Source organism: Ursus arctos, unplaced genomic scaffold (assembly GCF_023065955.2).
Source record: "Ursus arctos isolate Adak ecotype North America unplaced genomic scaffold, UrsArc2.0 scaffold_24, whole genome shotgun sequence".
NCBI classification, from domain to species: Eukaryota; Metazoa; Chordata; class Mammalia; order Carnivora; family Ursidae; genus Ursus; species Ursus arctos.
Genome location: NW_026622919.1, coordinates 25,441,026 through 25,461,480, shown reverse-complemented (window position 1 = coordinate 25,461,480; position 20,455 = coordinate 25,441,026). Strand labels below are relative to the sequence as shown.

Below are 20,455 nucleotides of genomic sequence, written 5' to 3'. Positions count from 1 at the left end.
ACATACAAAGCAAGACAACAGTGGAGCAGCATAAGGAAAGAAAATGCTAACCAAAGATTTTTATATCCAGTCAATTGTCTTTCAAGAGTTAAGACTATAGAAAAAGTTTTAAACATGCTGAGAATTCAGGGAATACTGTACTCACTAGCCCTTCCTGAGGAAACTGTTGAAGGATAAGCTTCATCTAAAAGAGGTGTGGGAAATTTTCTGCAGAAAAGATTGTCAGTGATTTCGTGTAGCTATTTGAACTAAGGTTAAAATCAGGAGTAGGGACATAAGTAGAATAGTATATAAATGTTACAGGTTCTGACAAAGTAGAAAGAGGGCAGCTAAAAAAATGTGTGAGGAATAGGAAAAGAAAACTTAGCTAAGACTAATAATTATAGGTTAACTATCACAAGGGACTCAAACGATACCGTCTGAAACTGAAAGAAAAGATTAGCTAAGAGAGAAGATACATGGAAATGTAAAAGATTTGAAGGTAAGCATTAGGAAAAAAATACAAACCTTTGAAAACACTGAAATGTTTAAAAGGCCAAAGAAAACGATCATGGAAAATCATGATGTACACAGTAATTATAACAAAAGAATATGACAGAACTGAAATCAAACCTACCAGTCACATCAGTGAAGATTCTCTCACCAATAAAAAGACTTTCAGATTGGCTCAAAAATCAAAATCCAGTAAACTAATATTATATGTCAATTATATTTCAATAAAAATGAAAGAAGAAACAAAATCAAAATCCAACTTTATAACACAAGAGGCCCTTAAAACAGTTAAAAAGATGGAGAAAGATCAACCAAGCAAATAGAAGTAATATGAAAGCGGGATTGGCAATGCTGATATCAACGTAGAAGTCAAACCAAAAAGCATTAAACAGCAAAGGAGGACAGTTTGTAATACTAAAACCCACAGCTCACAACGAAGATATTAACCGTTATATATGCACCAAATGACAGCAATAATCTTTACAGAACAAAAACTATAAGAAATACCAGTAATAAAAAGACGCCCTAAAAATTGGACACTGACACTCTCAGCACACGATAGGTTCAGTAAACAGAAAGTAGGAATATAAAAGATGTAAACATAATGAGGTATATATAAACATATATATAAACATGATGAGGATCTTCCAAGTGTATCTAGCACAGGATCCTAAAAACAATATACTCTCAAACACAAGATATTCACAAAATCGTTCATAGTTCAGGAAACATCAGTAGGTCCCATACAAGAAAACAAAAAGCAAAAGGGCATTTCCACCTTGAAATTTAGTAGCCTTCTATTATATGTTAGCCTTGTATAAGAATGTTCATAGCAGCTTTATTCAAAGTAGTCAAATCTGGATGGAGAGTGGATAAACAACTATATTGTTGAGGTGCAATATTAGCAGGATGCCTGGGTGGCTCCGTTGGTTAAAGCATCTGCCCTCTGCCTTCAGCTCAGGTCATGGTCTCAGGCTCCTGGGGTCGAGTCCCCCATCGGGCTCCTTGCTCAGCAGGGAACCTGCCTCTGCCTCTCCCCCTGCTTGTATGCGCCAGCACACACTCTCTGGCAAATAAATAAAATCTTAAAAAAAAAAAAATGTAATACTAGCGGTAAAAAGCAATGAACCATTCATACATAAATAATATGGATAAATCTCAAAAATATGCTGAGTGAGCTAAATTAGATATAAAAATGTCCATAGCATTTTATTCCATTTAAATAAGTACATGCAAAATATATGCAAAATTAACCCCCAGTGCTAGAACTCCTAGGGGAGGAGGAGGATTGAATGGGAAAGCACATGAGAGTCCTTTCTGGAGTGACAGATAATTACTGCATCTTGATACACATCAAAATTATGCCTCAATTTAAAAAAACTCTTGGCTAAAGGGGGAATGTAAACAAATTGCAGAGTTCCTAAAAAATTATAACGAAAATACTACATATAAGAATCTGCGGAATACATTGAGGGCAATGAGCAGAGGAAAATTCATAGTCCTAAATATTTAATGGTTAAAGAATAAAATTCAGGTAAATTTTTAAAATCTTACTGGCTTTATTCAGTCATTGGTAAATTGTGCAGCGTCTAATCTAGCAGATAGAAAGGAGCTCCGTCTGAATTGCTTTGCAAAGCGAGAGATTTTTATAGACCAAAGTGAGCGGGAACCAGGAAGTTACACTAGGCATTTGATGGTTGGTTAAAGCTGGGCTGCTTTTCTTACTGGAGCAAAGGGAAGTCTTGGACCTGGGTCAGGCAGTGTATGCTGAGCGGGCACTCACTGATTATTTACCTAGGCCTGCCTTTTCATGGAGGCACTAAATCTCGGTTTGCTGAGGTGGCTTAGCCTGAGCAGCTCCATCTTGGACCTAATCTGGTTACTTTATCACAGTTTAAAAAAAAAAAATGAAATCAGAAATGAAAAAAGAACAACCAAGTACGTCCCCCCCCAAAAAAAACAAAAAACCCGCAAAAAAATTAAAGATAAAAGTAGAAGTGAATGAGTTAGCAGAAAAATTATACACCAAATTGATGAATCAATCCTGGACCTTTAGGGGGAAATTCACAAAACAGATAAGCTACTGGCTAGTTTAATCAAGGAGGAAATGAGAAAGCACAAAATATACAAAACAAATGACAAGAGGGAACGAACTTGATACAGAAGAAATTGAGAAAATCATATGCAACCATTCTGTGCAAATAAATTTGAAAACCTAGATGAAATGAATTCTTAAGAAAATACAGTTTAAGAAAACTTCATTAGAGATTTTAAAAAAACTTGGGGTGCCAGGGTGGCTCAGTCAGTTAAGTATCCAAGTCTTGATCTTGGCTTAGGTCTTGATCTCAGGGTCATGAGTTCAGGACCCTACTTTGGGCTCCATGCCCAACGTGGAACCTACTTTTAAAAAAGAAAAAAGAAGGGGGTGCCTGGGTGGCTCAGTTGGTTAAGCATCAGACTTGATTTTTGGCTCAGATCATGATCTCAGGGTCGGGAAATCAAGCCCCCATGTCAGGCCCCGCATTGGCGTGAATCCTGCCTAAGATTCTCTCTCTCCCTCTGCCCTGGCCCCCACCCTCTGCTCATGGGTTCTCACTCTCCTTCTCAAAAAATAAAAATAAATAAAAATTTTTTAAAAAATTTTTAACTTAATAGAAGAAACAAATTTATCAAGGAGCTATCCCACCAAACACCAAACCTATGTGATTTCACAAAGGAATTCTACAAAACCTTTAGAGACCATACATTCCCAACGCTACATGAATTACTTGAGACCATAGAAAGTACAGAAAAACTTTACAATTTTTTTTTTACAAACTTTGCAGTGTTTATGCAAGAATAATACCAATTTCTAAAGCTGTCAGAGATGGTGCAAAAAATGAAAATTGCCAGTAAATATTTATGACTGTCAATGCAAAAATCCTAAATATTGTGCAATCTTTAACACTACATTAAGAAAATACATCATGATGAGGTGAGGTTTATAGTAGGAATACAGGATGATTCAGTATTTGGAACTCTAAACAATTCACCATATTAATGGGCCTAAGGAGAAAAATCATATTCTCTTTATAGAAGCTGAAAAAGTCTGTGGCAAAATTCAGCATTTATTCCTAACTTAAAAGTTTTAAGGAAACAGGAATGGAGAGATCCTTAACATGATTTTTATAAATACACATGCACATACATGCATACATACAGCTAAATCCTAAGGCCAGCATCTTAAGATAGACACTAAAATCAGAAAGTAAGGATGTGCATTGTTTCTGGTATATATGATTGTACTGTAGATATGAAGAAGTACAGATAGGAAAGAGAAAACAATTGTAGGCATAGTAATGAGAAAAGAAATAATTCTTTGCAGATGACATGATAGTTCATCTGGAAAGCCCCAGAAAATCAATGACAAAACTATTTCAAAGTAATTTAGCAAGACTGAAGGATATAAAATAAATCTTCATGTACTCAGTAACCAATTACACAATATAACAAGAGGGAAAATTGTATTTATAAAGCAACAAAAAGTAAGATTAAAATTACAAAGAATTTGGTTTTAACAATAAAAATCTATGTAAAGCAAACTATAAAACATTTCTTAAAAGACATAAGGTATAAAACTAAACAATTGGAAAAACATCCCTTGTTTTTAGTTAAGACCTCTCAACCTCATGACATCACTTTCTTCCTGTGTTAATAAATTTAATGAGATCCTAATACCAACAATTTTTGGTATAGAGCTAAACTAGTTAATACTGGGTTTATTTGAAAAAATAAATATGCAACAATATCAAAATATTAAGGGGGAAGATCTTTGAGTGGAGTATAGCCCTACCAAATATCAAACTATATTAGGAAGCCTCTATAATTTGAAAAGCAAGGTATTGGTACATGAATAGACCAGTAAAGTACTATGAAGTCCAGATATGGACACAGCTACCTATGGGAACCTAATGCTTTTATAAAAGTGGTATTTCAGATCACTAAAACAAAAGGGACATCTTAATAACGGGTGTTGGCACCATTAGATAGCCACTTAGGAAAAGATGATATTAGGTCAATTCTTCACACCATGCATAAGAATAAACTCCAAATGGATCAAAGGTCTAAATGTTTAAACATACACAAATAACAAAATATGGCTGAATTTTTCTATACAGTGGTTATAAGGAAAAGTTTTCTATGAGTCAAAATCAAGTTACAATAAAAATACTGATAAATTTTACTACGTTTAAAAAAATTTTAATTTCATGACAACTTCATAAGCAAAATCAAAATTTGCCATATATTACAAAGGGTAAATTCCTAAATACACAGAACTTTGAAAAAAACATATAAGAGACTAAAAACCCTAAAGAAAAAAGGGCAAAAGAACACACATCATACAGACATACAAAAGATACAAAAATGGCTCTGTGTAAAGCAAGACTGAGCACATCTTGGTTTTTAATACCAGTTTTCACTGTAAAGAATGAGAGCTCTTTGGAGAAATGGTTGAACAATGTAGGTACAAAATGATCCTGGAATATCTTGATACGCCAGCAAGTAAGTCATTACTAAATACATATGGATGGGAACATGTCAAAGGGATGCAGGAGCCAATTTGAGGGAATCCAAGTAGCTGAATATGGGATAATTTGAACCCCAAAATAATTTAGGACAGTAATGGATTATAAACCATTGGGGTAAAAAAAGAGGTGTGAATTCATACTGATAATAAAGGTAGGTAGGTTAGGTAAATATATAAGGAGGATGATGGAAGAATTTTGTGCTGACTGGTAAAAGAGTACTAGAATTCCAGAATCATTGTAGCCATCATAGTAATGTTTGGTTTGGCAGCAGTTATCGGGTGCTAACTTTAGGGGTGGGGTGGAGTGAGATTTCAATGAGAAACAATATTTGCATGTTTTAAAATCCGTCTGCAAGATTGTTTATTAGTTGCAAGGAGAAATACGGTAAGTGTACAGGGGAAAAACTGGACAGTGCTTCGACAGAGTGATTAACACCAACACCAGCAGAGAGGGCCGGGTAGGCTTCTTAAAGACGCCTCTGGATGTGATGTTCTGAGAAGGTCATCTCACTTATGTAGTATCGTGCGGGTACATAGCCTGATCTAATGAGGAAACAGGAGCCCCAAGTGAGAAACATTCTATGACGAAGAGCCTGCGTTATTCAAAAGTAATCTTCCAGATTAAAGGAAACGAAGACAAATATGACCCGTGATCCTGGACTGAAGGGAAGAATGCTATATAAGGGATATTTTTGGGTCCATTGGACGATGGATGGTAACTTGAGGGAAAGTATCACATTAATGTCAAATTTCCTGAAACTGTTAACAACGCGGTAGTTATGAGAGAACAATTTTATTTTTAGAAAATACATACTGAATTTGGGGCGGACAAAAAGATATGATTATGCAACTTACTCTCAAATGGTTGGTTATTAAAATGTCTATATGTTTAGAAGAATAAAACAAATGAGGCAAAATGTTAGTAATTGGCAAATCCAAGTGGAGTACACAGGATTCCATTGTACTACTTTCCAACTTTCCCAGAAGTTTGAAGTTCTTTCCAAGTAGAAAGTAAAAAAAAAAAAAAAAATGACTACACTAACATACCATTTTTCATCCGTTATATTGGCAAAAATATACTCACCGTTGCTCATTCAAATGTAAATTGTAAAATTTCTCTGGAGGGAAATTTGGTAATACCTAACTAAATTACATGCACATTCACTCTTTTACCCAAAGAATATACATTGAGAGTATACCTCAGGCAGGTATACTGTTCATTGTTCATTGAAGCAATATTTGTAATTGTAAAACATGGAGAACTGCTAACTGTCCAAACAAAAGAGATGGAGTAAACACACAACGGAGTTTTTTTTCAGCTGGAAAAAAAAAGAAAAAGAAAAAGAAAATGACTATGCACTGAAATGGAATGATTTCCAGGATATATTTCTGAATTAATAAAAGCAAGGGACAGAGAAATTTAGTGTGTGGCCTTTTCTGTAAGAAAGAAGAATAAGAAAATAAATACACCTATGTACCTTTTCAAAATATATACACACAAGAAGGATGAACCAGAAAACAATAAAGTTGGTTACCTGCCTGCAAAGGTGGATGGTGAGGCAGGGGAAGGAAATGAGGTTTCTCCAAGTTGTAACTTTTTCTGTAGTTCTTTATATTTGGAAGCAGGGCAGTGTTTTAGATAGGCCCCAGAAACGAAATTAATTCAGTAAGGGTGTAGGGAAGACTAAAAACAAAACAACTTATTTGAAATCGATAACATAACCACATTGAAGGAGGGAAAAATAAATAACCTGAGTAACTCTTAAACTCAATTTGAACTTCAGTTTGGGGAGATGGGACTACAAAGAAATTCTGGACTCATAGTTTGTTTTTTGCCGCAGTATGGATGTAATGCTTCTGCAACTATTTAAATGTATAGAAAGATTGAGCAAATTGGTACGTGTAATTTGGGTGGAAGCCAGGGTTTTCACTGTGGAAGAAGAGAGCTCCAAGTACAGATGTGGGAAGATAAGGAAAAGCCCTAAAGGATGGATTGGAATTGGAGTTAAAAGTGTATACTCATGATTTTCTAAGATACATGTGTTTATACATACGACATATGTCACATACATGTATGTATATATTGCAGTTCCATCTACTAAAGGGCCCAGAGACCTCAATAGCACTGAGCACACAGAGTACCCACATCTTTATTTCTGATACCCCCACTAAAAGAAATCGTTGGTTCTAGGGTTGGGACAGGAAAATGAGTATAAGATAAGCCTGGAATATCTTGTTATGCCAGAAAGTACGGAATTGTTCAATGATACAGGCTCGTCAGAATAACATGAGTTAGCTTGATGGGGCTCCCATTGGCTAAATCTGGAACAGTTGGAGTTCCCAGATAACTAAGGTCTATGATGAATTATAGGCTACTGAAAAGTAGGAATCCATGAGCGGATACCCATAATGAGAGAAAAAAGAGGGATATTCCCTACAGAAGAATGCCAACTGAGAATATGGAAGAAACGCTGGGGCTGGAAAATCCTAGTAACAGATTGGGCAAGATCCTCACTGGATGCTAAATCTAAAGTGAAATTTTGATGAACAGAATATTTGCATCGTCTTTAAGTATCTCCCTGTAGATTGCTTATTAAAAGAAGGGAAATAGTAAGACTAAAACCTAGACGAGGTCTTCAAACTTCTCATCACCTATAAGAGGCAGGTGGAAATCATGTAATCTGAATTTGCTACCCTGAGAGACAGCATCAGGTAGTATTTCAACTGGAGATATACGAAGAAACCCTCACATGAACCCAAAAGGAGAAATCTGTGTGGAAGAATTCCAAATTATTTGTGTGGATGCACAGCTGTCAAGGAGTGGGAGCATAACTCCCCACTTCATAAGTGTGGACTTTGCAAAGCCACTTCTGAAAAGTAAAGTATGGAGGGGGGTTAGGAGTAATTCTTTATAACAGAAAAACCTGAAAAATACTGCTTCAGGTAGAGGTGATCAAGGTCAATACCAACAGTGGTAAGTCATGTTAATAGTATGTGTCCTTGTTTGATTTGATACAAAGGGTACTTCTCAGTACCGCTAATTTTTTTCCCAAAAACAACCCCAGTCTGGTCCTGAGGAAATACCGAGACAAATCCCAGTCGAGGATCATTCAACAAAATACCTGACCACGTACTCCTCAAAGCTGTCAAGGTCATCAAAAACCAGGAAAACCTGGGAAATTGGTAAAGCCAAGAGGAGCTTTAGGGGACATGACTACTAAATGTAATGTGGGACCTTGGAATAGAAATAGAACATTAAGTAAAAATGAAGGAAATGCAAAAATAGTTTGCATTTTCTGAAGTTTTATATAAATGGAGTCATACAGCATGTGCTCTTGTCTGGTTTTTTACTCAGCGTAATTATTTTGAAACCTACCCTTGTTGTGTGTATCAACTCATTCCTTATTGTTGCCAAGCAGCAAGATGGAATCACTGTGGATATGCCATAATTTGTTTATTCATTCACCTATTGATGTTTGGGTTGTTTCCAATTTTGAGCTAGTACGACCATTCACGTATGTGTGTGTGTGTGTGCATGTGCACACGTGTCTTTGTGTGGATGTATCTTTTCATTTATTTTAGGTAAATAGGAATGGAATGGGTGATAGGTGTTGTATATTTAACATTTTAACAAACTGTATCTTACAAAATGTTTTTGTACTATTTCACCTTCCCATCTGCAGTGTTTGAGAGTTCCATTTGCTGCATAGACCATAAAGGGTTGGTGTTTTTATTCGTTTTTAATTTGGGACAATCAGATAGATGTGTTAGAGTGTCTCGTGGTTTTAATTTGCATTTTCCTAATGACCACTGCTGTTGAGCATCTTTTCATGTCCTTATTTGCCATCCATGTATCTATGAATTGTTGACCTGCTGTGCCTGTTTTTTAATTGGACTGTTTCAGTTATTGAGTTTTGGTAGTTCTTTATATATCCTAGATACCAATCCTTTTTCAGACATGTGATTTGCATATATTGTTCTCTAGTCTGTGTCTTGTCTTATTCTCTTAATAGTATCTTCCAAAGACCAGTTTTTAATTTTGATGAAGTCCAACTTACCAATATATTTCATTTATGGATCATACCTCTGATGTCATATTTAAAAATTATATGCCTATGTAAGGTCATGAAGATTTTTTTTTTTTTCTAGAAGTTCTGTAGTTCTTACATTTAGGTCTGTGATCCATTTTGACTTAATTTTTGTAGATGATGTGATGTATAGATCAGAATTGGGTTTTCTTTTGTTTTGTTTTTTAATTTGCTAATCTGTTTGATCCAGCACCTTTTGTTGAAAAGACTCTCTTTTTTTTTTCCACTGAATTACCTTTTTTCCTTTTTTTCTTTTTTCTTTTTAATTTTTTTTATTTGGATGTAGTTGACACAATGTTACATTGGTTTCAGGTGTACAACATATAGAGATTATTTTGCCTCTTCTGTTTTTAAATTTGAGGATCTTGTTCACTGATGGTATCCTATTCTTACGTCCCTGAAGAATTAATTTCATTTTTTTCTTTAAGATTTTTTTTTAAGATTTTATTTATTTATTTGACAGAGACAGCCAGCGAGAGAGGGAACACAGCAGGGGGAGTGGGAGAGGAAGAAGCAGGCTCCCAGTGGAGAAGCCTGATGTGGGGCTTGATCCCAGAACGCTGGGATCACGCCCTGAGCCGAAAGCAGACACTTAACGACTACGCCACCCAGGCGCCCCTCTTAAAGATTTTTGTTTTAATTTACTTATGGGAGAGAGCAAGCGTGAGGTGGGGGGGAGGGGCAGAGGGAGAAGTGGACTCCCCATGGAGCAGGGAGCCAGATGCAGGGCTCAATCCCAGGACCCCAGATTCATGTTCATGACCTGAGCCAAAGGCAGACGTTTAACCAACTGAGCCACCCGGGTGCCCTGTTAATTTCGTTTTTGAAGGGGCTTTTTGTTTTTTTGTGGGTTTTTTGTTTTTTTTGTTTTGTTTTTTTTTGCTCCTTACATTGCTTCTGTTTCATCATAGATTCTTTTTTCATGAAGATTTCTTTTGGTCTTTCACATTCTCAGAGGCCTTTATTTCTTTCTTCTTTTTTTTTTTTTTTTTTTTTTTTTTTTTGAGATTTTACTTATTCCTTTGAGAGATTGAGTGAGAGAGAGCCCACGAGCAGGGGCAGAGGGAAGGGAGAGAGAGAGGGAGAAGCAGGCTCCCTGCTGAGCAGAGAGCCTGACTTGGGGCTCTATCCCAGGACCTGGGATCATGACCCAACCTGAAGGCAGACACCCAACCGACTGAGCCCCCCAGAGGCCTTTCTTAAATGACTGGTGATGCTTGCCTTTCTATCACTAAGCTGCTGATCGGACTGAATGAGCCTGAGGTTGGACTTCTTGATGAGTGAGATTCACGTGGTGATCGGTCCCTTTTTAAATCTTCATTCTGGTGTTGCGCACTGGTACTGTGATCTGTTTAAATGTGGTTTTCTTTTTCTTGTGTTTAATATATGTGATAGTTCTGTCTGAATTTGCTTCCAGTGTTTTTGCAGAATTCTCAGTCTTTTCATTCAGCATCTCCATGTTCTCTCCTTCAAGAAGTCACATTAGACATTTATTAGATCTTTACATTTTATGCTCTTTTAACCTCTTTTCTATGTTTCTGTATTTCTTTGCTGTGTTTTGGGTTTTTTCTTAATGTTTATCCTCCATTTCCCCATTTCTTTTTCGGCCATGTCTGATCTGCTATTCAACCCATCTATTGAGGTGTTTTGGTGGCGGGTGGTTTTTTTTTTTTTTTTTCATTATAGCAGTTATATTTTTCATTTACAGAAGTTACATTTGGTTCTTTTCAGGTCTGCCTGATTGCTTTTTATTCCTTTGCCCATTCTTTAATAATATTTTTCTTTTTTTTAAGGTTTATTTATTTCAGAGAGAGAAGAGCACATGCACACGCATGTGTGCGTGTGGGGAGGGGGATGGCACAGAGGGACAGGAGCGAGAATCTCAGGCAGACTTCCTGCCAAGCGAGGAACCCAATGCAGGACTCAGTCCCACAACCATGAGATCATGACCTGAGCTGAATTCACGAGTCAGACACTTAACCGACTGAGCCACCAAAGTGCCCCTTTTTATTTCTTCTTAAACAGTTCTTAGGGTGCCTGAGTGGCTCAGTCGGTTAAGCATCTACCTTCAGCTCAGGTCATGGTCCCAGGGTCCTGGAATTGAGTCCCACGTCAGGCTCTCTGCTCAGCGGGGAGCCTGCTTCTTCCTCTCCCTCTGCCTGCCCCTCTCTCTGTGCCAAATAAATAAAATCTTTAAAAAAAAAAACAAACAGTTCTTGAATAGTTCTTTTATACTCTGTCTAGCAATTTCAGTGCCTATTTGGGATTCCTGATCTATTTCTGCTGATACTTGTGATGGATTGCTTATCATGTGTTTGATACTTACTGTGTACTAATACTTGATCAAATCTGTGGGAATGCTGAAAGGCCTGAATTATAGGTGATTATTTCCTGAAATGATTTAGGATGCTTTTGCTGGGTGTCATGGGGCACTAGTGGCCTGGAACTACTTTAATGTCTTGAGCTGGGGATTTCCTAACCATCTAGGATAGTGTAAGTTATATCCTCAGAGGTACAGGAGAGCAGGCCGCCTGTGGTTTTAAAATCCCAGAGTAGCCTCTCCACCCAGCATGGGCAAAAAAGGCTCACTTGAGGTCTTCTTTTGAATGTAGTCAGATTTTTTTTCTTCCTACCCTTTGATTGAAGTTGCAGCCCCCTTAGGGATTTTGGTCTGATGCAGGGATTTCCAGTTAAGTTCCCCTGCAGTAAATGGTAAGTTTAACATAGAGTAAGTTGGTTACAGCTCATATGTATAGTTCATGAATATTCTGTCCTAATCTAAGAAAAAAATACTGAAGGAACACCATTTACCAAGTAGAATATAGCTTCCCAACTAGTGTGTTCTGGATTTGTCAAGATAATTTATCCCTGCAATACTTGGGATAGTCAGAGACCTCAGACTGGGTACATTCAGGGGCTTATAACCCTTGCGTTGTATAGATGATCATTTTCTGTGCGTGCTGAAACTATGGAGAAGGTTAGAGAGCTTTTCTCTAGATCATTAGTCCCTGAAGATGCTTTGGAAAAGACTGCATACTATATATCCCTCTTAACTTATCATAATGTTCATAAGCATATTAAAGGTTTAAAGAGGCCTTGAAATAAGGAAAACTTTGCAAATGTATTTGACCATGATAATTTTATTTTTTTTAAGGTTAACAGCCTGCAATGTTGAAACCAAGCTGTTTGTAATTGTTGACCCCCTGAAATTGCAAGGTTATAGTCACTGACAAGTAGAGTCCGAATAAGATATTCTACACCAGGGGCGCCTGGGTGGCACAGCGGTTGGGCGTCTGCCTTTGGCTCAGGGCGTGATCCCGGCATTGTGGGATCGAGCCCCCCATCAGGCTCCTCCACTATGAGCCTGCTTCTTCCTCTCCCACTCCCCCTGCTTGTGTTCCCTCTCTCGCTGGCTGTCTCTATCTCTGTCAAATAAATAAATATAATCTTTAAAAAAAAAAAAGATATTCTACACTGACATTTAAGGGTCAATAAATATGCATTAGCTGCTAACTGAGCTAGCTGTAAAGCGGACAAGCTTATATGAAAACTATGGGTATAACCATCTCTGCGTGGACGTTGGCTATATGAATCTACTGGAACTTAAAATTCTAGCCAGTATTTATTAAGCGTGCATCCTAGACACTGATAAATATTTCATAATGTCTTTCCATTGCCCTCAGGAAAAAAGAATATCACTTCTTTACCCTGGCCTTCAAGGGTCCTCATGATGTGGCCTCTATATCCTCCTTCAGCCCCATCTCCTACACCTCTCACGCAGGGCACCAGCCACGCTGGCCTTTCAGTGTACCAAGTATATTCCAACCTGAAAGCCTTTGTCTTGTTCTTTACTTTGCCTAGAACATCCCAGCACCAGATATTCAATTGGCTGCCTTTTTTGGCGTCGGGGTCTTATCTCACCAAAGCCTTTCCTCACCCCTGAATCTTAGCTGACTACTCCTGGCACAGTTTGACTCTGCCTTCACATGGCCTTGCTTGGATTCCTCCTGCCAGTAGACTGGTAACCTTTGTGAAAAGCATGAATCTTGTCTGCTCTGTACACTACGGTGTCTTTAGCCTCTGCTACTGTGAGACACACAAATGCTTGATAAATGTTGTTGAATGTTGAATGAATAGGAGAAGCAGCTCATAACTTGTTTCACAGCTGAGTTCACAGCTAACGAAGGGCAAAGTCGAGACTCAAATCTAGGGCTGTGCAAGTTCTGTGCTGTTAGCACCACCCTTCACTGAGACAAGGACTGTCCCATTCTATCATCTTATCAGTTCAGAATGTTGCTAGACTTTGTTTTAGCATTGCCCTCAGAATCTTATTCTTTTGAAATCTGGTGGTAGCAGATTTTGATTCTTTTGAAAATACCTTTGATTTTTTTTTTTTAAATACCTGCAAGTTATTCAGAACCAAATCTGTTAAATAAGATGGGTAATCAAGCTGGGGAAAACTGTTGAGGGTAACGGAATGATTACAAAGTATCCACACACAATACGTTTTTCTTTTTAAAATTGGATCTAAGGGGCGCCTGGGTGGCACGGTGGTTGGGCGTCTGCCTTCGGCTCAGGGCGTGATCCTGGCGTTATGGGATCGAGCCCCACATCAGGCTCCTCCGCTGTGAGCCTGCTTCTTCCTCTCCCACTCCCCCTGCTTGTGTTCCCTCTCTCGCTGGCTGTCTCTATCTCTGTCGAATAAATAAATAAAATCTTTAAAAAAAAAAAAATTGGATCTAAAAGAGAGGTCTAGAAGAGTACTGTAAGAAGTTGGAGGTTGTGGCAACAGCGTTTGTAGCAGGTATAGAGTCTCCTAAGGAGCCTTCTTAAAAGAGAGTATTCATTAGGGTAAAAAATATTACCATTGTGTGGATTAAGAAACTGATTTTGTCACTTTCATAGTTACACCTGATACATGTGAAAATCAGTTTCCCATCTTAGTACAATGTTCCATACCTGCATACCTGAAAATAATAGCTCAGTCTCTCAAACTAAGAGATGCGTCTGCTTGGTTTTATTTTGTCAGGCTTTAGGTAACAGATTTCAGCTTTGTTATTGGTCATGGTAAGAAGTTAAACTAGCCAGGAAAGAAACTGTGCATAAAGTGTAAAATGATACCAAAAAACACTAACTGAACCAAAAGAATAGGATAGATACCAAACTCTAAAGATTCTTTGGTTGGTAACTTTTCACTCTAGTTGTAACTCACAGTGTGTTTATGTCTTTTTTTTTTTTTTTTTGAAGTTTTCTTTTGGTTCCTATGTTGCTTCTATTTCCTTTTAGATTATTTTTTCCTGAAGATTATTTTTGCTCTTTATTTTCCTATTTTCTTTTCCTTTCTTCTCACTAAACTTGAAGTTCTGCAGTGTATTTCAGGAAAGGTTGGAGTTGGCAATATTACTTTTTGGAGGTTTGGGGTGGCTTTGAGAGAGGGCATATCTTTTTGGAGGAGCAAATGTGCAGCATTCACTGAAGATAATGTAGCGTCTTTGTGCTTTTCCTTTGAAAAGAAAATAATGTTTAGCTTGAGATACTTGGAATTTTTTTTAACCACTGTTCATGTTAAGGAAAAAAATGAGATAGGGTTACATATGTACAAATGTCATCTTCTATTATTTTTTAAATGGTTAATATCTGTAAATTATCTCTAAAATTTAAAAATCCCCAATTAATCCCTCCAGAGCTCTTAGCAGTGATTTTTAAAAGCATCTATATATTTTCTGGATGCTCTAAATTATTGTAGAAACCTATAGTTTCAGAGCTGAAAGGCAAATTGAGAAATCATCGGTTTATTATGTATTTCACCACAATTTTTTAAAAAATCATCCAATCTTTTTTTTTTTTTTAAGATCTTATTTATTTATTTGACAGAGAGCCAGCGAGAGAGGGAACACAAGCAGGGGGAGTGGGAGAGGAAGAAGCTAGGCTCCCAGCGGAGGAGCCCGATGTGGGGCTCGATCCCAGAACCCTGGGATCATGGCCTGAGCTGAAGGCAGATGCTTAACGACTGAGCTACCAGGCGCCCCAATCTCCTTTTTTATAGAGAAGTGACCCACCTAGTTTCTGTCAAAGCTTAAATTACGTGGTGATCTTCTGATCCTACCCCGTTCTTGCTGTCACTGTTGACGTTCTTATTAGCTAACATGGGAGCTAATAAACTTGCACCTTGTAGAAAGGGAAGCCTCTGTTTTGAAGCAAACATTTTCTTACAGAATAAAATTATCATTTCTGAGGGCTAGATCTTCATTTTTCAGATACCACTTACCACAATCTGAACTAAGTTCTTTGGGGGGTGGGGGGGTGTATCCGTGCTGTGTCATGTATTATTGATTTCTTCTACTTTTAAGACTGAACATTCTTCACGCTCTGAAAGGAAAAGAAGAGACTCATTCGGGATGTTTGACGGTTATGACAGCTGCAGTGAGGACACGAGTAGCAGCTCCAGCTCTGAGGAGAGTGAAGAAGAAGTTGCTCCTTTACCTTCTAACCTCCCAATTATCAAAAACAATGGACAAGTGTACACATACCCGGACGGTAAATCTGGCATGGGTGAGTGCTCGCAGCCTTCTTCTGTTCCTCGGCTCGTGTCAGAGCTTCTGTATCAGTTCCATTTCTTCGGTCATTTCCCTTCCTTCGAATTTTTTCAAGGAAAAAAGAAACACAGTCTGAAACTTACAGTTGCAGATAAGATCTCTGTTTGATCTCTTTTTCTTCCTACCTGCCGTATTCTGGCAGAAGGCATGTAGAACAAAATTAAAACAAAGGGCTACTGAGAAGCATAATGTGGACATAAATTCAGTCATTAGGTAGTAAATCCGTGTGTAACGAAAGTGTGTAGGATCACCGGCTTATAGAGTTGACAGACACTTCCAGGGGAAAGTCTCTCTCCTCTACAAAAATTCCTCATGGGAAGTTTTCTATTTTAACACTTACAGTGATAACGTATCTGTAATTACCAGAATATCCTTTATATTGCACCAAAATTATCTGTGCTCTACATTTTGTCTTTGGGTCCTAATTTGCCTTTTAAAGGTACACAGAATAATTCTAATCCTTGTTACGATGATCTCCCTTCACACTGGAACACTCTTGAATAACTCTGGTTGCTTCGGTGATTTCTCATAATATCACGGTGATTTTAATTCATCAGTGTGTCCTGCTCACCGTCTTCCGGGCATACTTGGATTACATGGTGGTACGGTGACAGCTTGTCCTGTCTTGCCTGAGACTGTCCTGTTTTTAGGATTAAAGTCCCGTATCCTGGAAAGCACCTCAGGCAAATGGCTGATCACCTATGTAATTAGGGCAGAAGGTAGTTCCGCCTTCACTTCCTTTTTCAGGACACTGTGTTTCCACCCATGCCACAGCATTACTCTAGCTTTTTTGAAAGTAATACTGATTTTGCATATAGCTGAAATTCTTTAATCTTTTCTACAGCTATACCAGTTAACCAATTAAACGATTTTGTGCATTTGCAGTTGACTTTTTTTTTTAAGATTTTTAAATAATCTCTCCACCCTGCGTGGGGCTTGAATTTAGAACCCCAAGATCAAGAGTCACCTGAGCCACCAACTAAGCTAGCCAGGCACCCTAGCTCTCTATTTTTTTAATAAATGATACGAGGCTGATCTGAATATACTTTTAGGAAGGCACAAGCAAGGGCCATGAGAGCATGAAGGGCAGGTGATGAATTCTCACTGGGTGGAACCAGGGAGGGTTTCACAGGGCAAGTTGGCTTTGAAGGACAAAGGTGGAAAGTGTGGGAGGAGCCTGTGAAATGAGGGAACTATACTAGCAAAGGTTGGAAGGTAGGGCTTTGAAGGAATAATGCTGAGCCATTCAATTGAGGCAGGCACGTAGGTGACCAACCACAGGAAACATCGCGGAGAGATGAAAGATCTGGAAATACAACCATTTTGGAGCCTGCAGTGTCTGAAAACATATTTTTAAATCAGTCAGTGCTCACCAAGGGCCTCCCACAAGGTCCTGGCTTCTGGTACTTGCTGTCAGCAAAGAGGCTTCCTATTGGCAAAAGCTGAAGGACACACTCCCACTTCAGTCGGGAGTCAGACAAGGTCATCTCCAAGGACATCACAAAGACTAGGGCACAGGGGAAAGAAGGTGGATCAGGCAGATATGGAGTTAAATTTTTGGCCTTGGGCGGGCTTCTAACCCACTGAGCGTGTTTTCCCGTCTCTGCAGTTGGGATGAGGCTACCTGCTAGGCGGGCTGGCCTGAAGGCAAGGATCAGAGGAACTATCCCCAGAAGCCCCATGTGGGGCTACATACGCCAGGGATGCCAGGGATGCCGGAGAACACTGAATGGGAGTAGGATCCAGCCTTGTTTGATACCACTGAGACTCAGAAGGGAGTCCGCCATGACGCCATTCTGATTTTAAAATTGAAAGATGATTCAGGGCCTGAAGGGGACCCAGGAGTGATTTCTAGCTTACTCCCAGGGTGGGGCTGTAGGTGGGCCTCATTGATGAAATCAGCTTCACATTTCTCTTAATGGCTCTCTTGATGAAGGGAAGCAGAGTAGCAGTGGTCTCTGCTCCGATAACTGTCACAGAACCTTAGCAGCCAAGAGCCGGGTTTGGAGGCCTGGCCATCCGTCTAAGGGCAGAGGGCCGGTGCCGACCTCCCCAGGCCTGTCCCATCAAGGTGATGTGCAGCAAGTATGGTGGCTGCAGAGGTTTCCCTTGGGACACTGGTTGAGCTACACACTGTGCTGGTCCCGGGAGACCTGCCTCTGAGTGTGGCAGGATATCTGGTAAGAATTGGGCGCTTCCCCAGTCCCCCTCAGCCGGACAGGCTCTGGATTTGTAGACAAAAGCTTCTGAGGCCTTTCCTTTGGAGATTTGCCAAGTTCTGGCCCCTTTCCAGCTGCAGTTGATTTTATTTATTTATTTGAGAGAGTGCCCACGCACAATTGGGGGGAAGGGGGAGGAACAGAGGGAGAGGGAGAAGCAGACGCCCCACTGAACAGGGAGCCCACCACGGGGCTCAATCCCAGGACCCTGGGATCATGACCTGAGTCGAAGGCAGCTATTTAACCAACTGAGCCACGCGGGCGCCCCTGCAGTTGATTTTTTAAATACAAGGCTTAAGACTTTAAATTATTCCGGGGCGCCTGGGTGGCTCAGTCAGTTAAGCGTCTGACTCTTGATTTCAACTCAGGTCATGAGATCTAGCCCTGAGTCCAGCCTGCTTAAGATTCTCTCTCCCTGTCCCCTCCCCCACCCCTAAATAAATAAATAATTCCACATAACCTGTTTCTTACTAAATTTTGGTCGTCTTAGAAATTTTTTATTTCTAATTCTGTCATTTAATGTTGAAGGTTGTGTTGTATAATATTCTAGTTTTATGCCATTTGCAGATTTGATGATAATGCCCTGTAGGTCATATTCTTATCTTTTGATTAAAAAGTCGAGTAGCACAGGGCCTGGTACAGAGTCCTGCAAGCCATATCAAAAAACTTCCCATCACTGGGGCACCTGGCTCGCTCACTCGGAAGAGCCTGTGATTGTTGGTATCAGGGCCATGAGTTTGAGCCCCACATTGAGTGTAGAGGTTACTGAAAAATAAACTTCAAAAAAAAAAAAAAAAAACTGGGGGTGCCTGGTTGGTGAAGTCAGTAGAGCATGCAACTCTTGATATGGGGTTGTGGGTTTAAGTCCCACATTGGGTGTAGAGATTACTTAAAAATAAAATCTTAAAAAAAAAAACAAAAAACCCTTCCTGTCATTTATCTCAGGACCCACCAGGTGTGGTCATCCAGTCCGTTAAAACCTACCTAGATGTCTTCTACTTCACCTTAAATTTCTCAATCATTATTGACAAAGCTGCAAGAGAGATTTTATCAAATGTGTTAATTCTTAAAAAAAATAAAAATAAAAAAAAGTATCATCTCCTGTTTATATACAGTCGAACCTCCAGGAGCACACAGTCAAATCCGTGTGTAACTTTTGACTCCCCAAAAACTTAATTACTAATAGCCTACTGTTGACCAGAAGCCTTGTGATAACATTAACAGTCGATTAACGCACATTTTGTATGTTTTTTTATATTATATAATGTATTCTTAGAATAAAGTAAGCTAGAGAAAAGAAAACATTTTTAGGACGATCACAAGAAAGAGAAGATATATTTACAGTACCGTATCATATTTATTGAAAAAAATCCACATGTAGATGGACGAACCCATGCAGTTCAAACCCATGTTATTCCAGGGTCAACTCTGTACTCTCGCCATGGTTTAGTTATACCAATCCAGTAATCTCATCACAAAAGGAAATAAGGTTTATTGAAACTTTATATGTGCCCGGGTCTATTTTAAATACTGGAGATGCAGAGGAAACAATAGAGAGTAGTCCCTGCCCTGGTGGAGTTTACATCCTAGTTGTGGGAATTATAGTTTGATACGTATAATTCTTGACAAAGAGTCACTGTCCCAAGGGATCCCAACTTTTTACCTAGATGGTTACAGACCTTTTTAATTAACTGTTCTGTAATTTTTTCCACAGAAAACCATTTAGTTTTTTCTCTCCTTAAACACTCTTTCTTCATCTCTAATCCGGTGGTACCTTATCTTTCTTCCATGATTTCTCGATAGATTTCTAAGTACTGGTTAAACTACAGGTCCCTCCAGTTTAACTGTTTGGGTGGAGATTTGAGCCCACTCAGGCAGTTATTTGCTGTGTTACTTTCTGGTTTGTTTGGGTTTTTTTCCCCTCTTTCGAGGAACAAATGACAAATACGGTTGTATGTATTTAACATGTGTACAATGTGATGATTTGATATATATATATATATATGTATATGTTGGGGAATGATTACCAAGATCAAAACAAATAACCTATCCATCGCTTCATATAGTTAGCTTTCCTTTTTTGTGTAGGGCGGTGGAAAAGAACACAATGTCTATTCCCAGCAACTTTCTAATATGCCCTACAGTATTATTAACTATAGTTACCATGCTGTATGTTAGATCTTCACAATTTACTTTTCTTATAACTGAAACTTTTACTGTTTGACCTACATGTCACCTTCCCCCCAGCCTCTGTCAGTCACTGTTCTATTTTCTGTTTCTATGAAATCGGCTTTTTTTTTTTTTTTTTTAGGAATCCACATGTAAATAATCCCATACACTATTTGACTTAGCATATGCTCTCCAGGTTTAACCATGTTGTCACAAATGGCAGGATTTCCTTCTTTTTTTTGTGAATGAATAATAGTCTGCTACAATGAATAATATTTTATATATGTATATATATGCCACATTTTATATCTCCATCTATCAAAG

The 20,455-nt window shown here is 38.6% G+C and overlaps 1 protein-coding gene across 11 annotated transcripts in view; it reads left to right on the top strand.

Annotated features, from left to right (window-relative positions):
• Window positions 1-20,455, top strand: part of MBTD1 (mbt domain containing 1) — a 66,387-nt gene that overhangs the window by 8,767 nt on the left and 37,165 nt on the right. For 8 of the 11 annotated variants that reach the window (XR_006411087.3, XM_026513180.4, XM_026513178.4 and 5 more), the window contains one exon: window positions 15,498-15,699. Coding sequence is in view for 10 of the 11 variants with exons in the window: in XM_026513176.4 (XP_026368961.1) it covers window positions 15,498-15,699 (202 nt within the window). In the remaining variant the exon portion in view is untranslated. The remainder of the gene's footprint in view (window positions 1-15,497; window positions 15,700-20,455) is intronic. The other 3 variants (XM_026513181.4, XM_057317659.1, XM_026513179.4) reach the window with 1 other exon arrangement.